Below are 2,051 nucleotides of genomic sequence, written 5' to 3'. Positions count from 1 at the left end.
AATCACCAGTCCAGGTTCAATGCGTGATACTGGATGCTTGGGGCTGATGCACTGAGACGACCCTGAGGGATGGTACGGGGAGGGAGGAGGGAGGGGGGTTCAGGATGGGGAACACCTGTATACCTGTGGCAGATACATGTTGATATATGGCAAAACCAATACAATATTGTAAAGTAATTAACCTCCAATTAAAATAAATAAATTTATTTTAAAAAAGAGAGAGAGAACTGAGAAGAACTCAGACAGACTAGGCTATATAGAACTCCCTAGAAACCCATGGGAAATATTTAGTTCTCATTTATGAAGCAGCTTAAAATTATTTAACTTCCCCTGTGTTGAGTTATAACTCCTTGTTTCCATAGTTTCTTGAAGAAAATAATCTAACAAAATGTGGTAGACATTTTTTACTTTTTTTGAATAGGCTGGAGATTAGGAAAGAAGCCATCCTCAAATTGCCCTTCGCATCTCTCCCACACACCTTCAAACTCTGACCAGGGATCAAAGACATGGAGATGAAGAACTACAGCAGCAGCATCTCAGGCTTTATCCTCCTGGGCATCTCTTCCAACCCCCAGATGCAGAAACCCCTCTTTGCTGTCTTCCTCATCATGTACCTGATCACCCTGGTGGGGAATGGACTCATCATCCTGGCCATCCACTCTGACTCCCGGCTCCACACCCCTATGTACTTTTTCCTCAGCAACCTGTCCTTCATGGATATCTGCTTCACAACAGTCATTGTGCCCAAAATGCTGGTGAACTTACTCTCAGAGACAAAGTCTATCTCCTATGTGGGCTGTCTGGTCCAGATGTACTTCTTCATGGCTTTTGCAAATACTGACAGCTACCTGCTGGCCTCAATGGCCATAGACCGGCTGGTGGCCATCTGCAACCCCTTCCATTATGGTGTGGTCATGAGCCCACGGCGTTGCCTCCTCCTATTGCTGGGTTCGTGCACCATCTCTCACCTGCACTCCATGCTGCGTGTGCTACTCATGTCCCGCCTGTCTTTCTGTGCCTCCCATGTCATCAAGCACTTCTTTTGTGATACCCAGCCGGTGCTCAAGCTCTCCTGCTCTGACACTTCCTCCAGCCAGATGGTGGTCATGACCGAGACCCTGGCTGTCATTGCCACCCCTTTCCTGTGCATTCTCTTCTCCTACCTGAGAATCATCGTCACTGTGCTCAAAATCCCCTCTGCGGCCGGGAAGTGGAAGGCCTTCTCCACCTGTGGCTCCCACCTCACCGTGGTGGTTTTCTTCTATGGGAGTGTCATCTATGTCTACTTTAGGCCACTGTCCATGTACTCAGTGGTGAAGGACCGGGTAGCCACAGTTATGTACACAATAGTGACACCCATGTTGAACCCTTTCATCTACAGCTTGAGGAACAAAGATATGAAAAGGGGTCTAAGGAAATTAAGGGACAGAATTCAGTCATAGAAAGAATAACAAGAGGGAATGTCATCATTGGGAGATGACCTAAGAGATGATCAGGTTATCCTTCCTGTGTATCCACTTTTCACATGGTACCCAAAGAGGTGCTGTTGAATCACAGTAAGAGCACTGATCTGGAAGTCAGATCATTCAGCCTCTATCAATGACCTTGAACAAATATACATTCGACCCCTGACCAAGTATTGCTAGAAATCCAGATTTAGGAAAACAGTTTCTGCCACCCATATGGTAGAATAATAAAACTACCCTAAAAGAACTCTTTCATGTGCTTCACACTGGCTGCTGCTGCTAAGTCGCTTCAGTCGTGTCTGACTCTGTGCCACCCCATAGACAGCAGCCCACCAGGGGCAAGAACAGTGGAGTGGTTTCCATTTCCTTCTCCAATGCATGAAAGTGAAAAGTGAAAGTGAAGTCGCTCAGTCATGTCCGACTCTTAGCAACCCCATGGACTGCAGCCTACCAGGTTCCTCCGTCCATGGGATTTCCCAGGCAAGAGTACTGGAGTTGGTTGCCATTGCCTTCTCTAGTGCTCAATAAATCACAAAGTCCTGTTATTTTAAAAATATGAAATAACATGGGTTTGAAAGAAAATAG

General features: G+C 46.3%; 1 protein-coding gene across 1 annotated transcript; it reads left to right on the top strand.

Moving 5' to 3' along the window:
• The first annotated feature begins 410 nt into the window (after nt 1-410).
• Nucleotides 411-1,442, top strand: LOC138438032 (olfactory receptor 1L4). Its single transcript, XM_069586277.1, has one exon. It carries the CDS (start codon nt 507-509, stop codon nt 1,440-1,442), a length of 936 nt encoding a protein of 311 aa, XP_069442378.1. The 5' UTR covers nt 411-506.
• Nucleotides 1,443-2,051: the final 609 nt, after the last annotated feature.

The sequence above is a fragment of the Ovis canadensis genome, chromosome 3 (assembly GCF_042477335.2).
Source record: "Ovis canadensis isolate MfBH-ARS-UI-01 breed Bighorn chromosome 3, ARS-UI_OviCan_v2, whole genome shotgun sequence".
NCBI lineage: Eukaryota > Metazoa > Chordata > Mammalia > Artiodactyla > Bovidae > Ovis > Ovis canadensis.
Note: the sequence above shows the minus strand (reverse complement) of the source record. Positions and strands in the feature narration are given on the sequence as shown.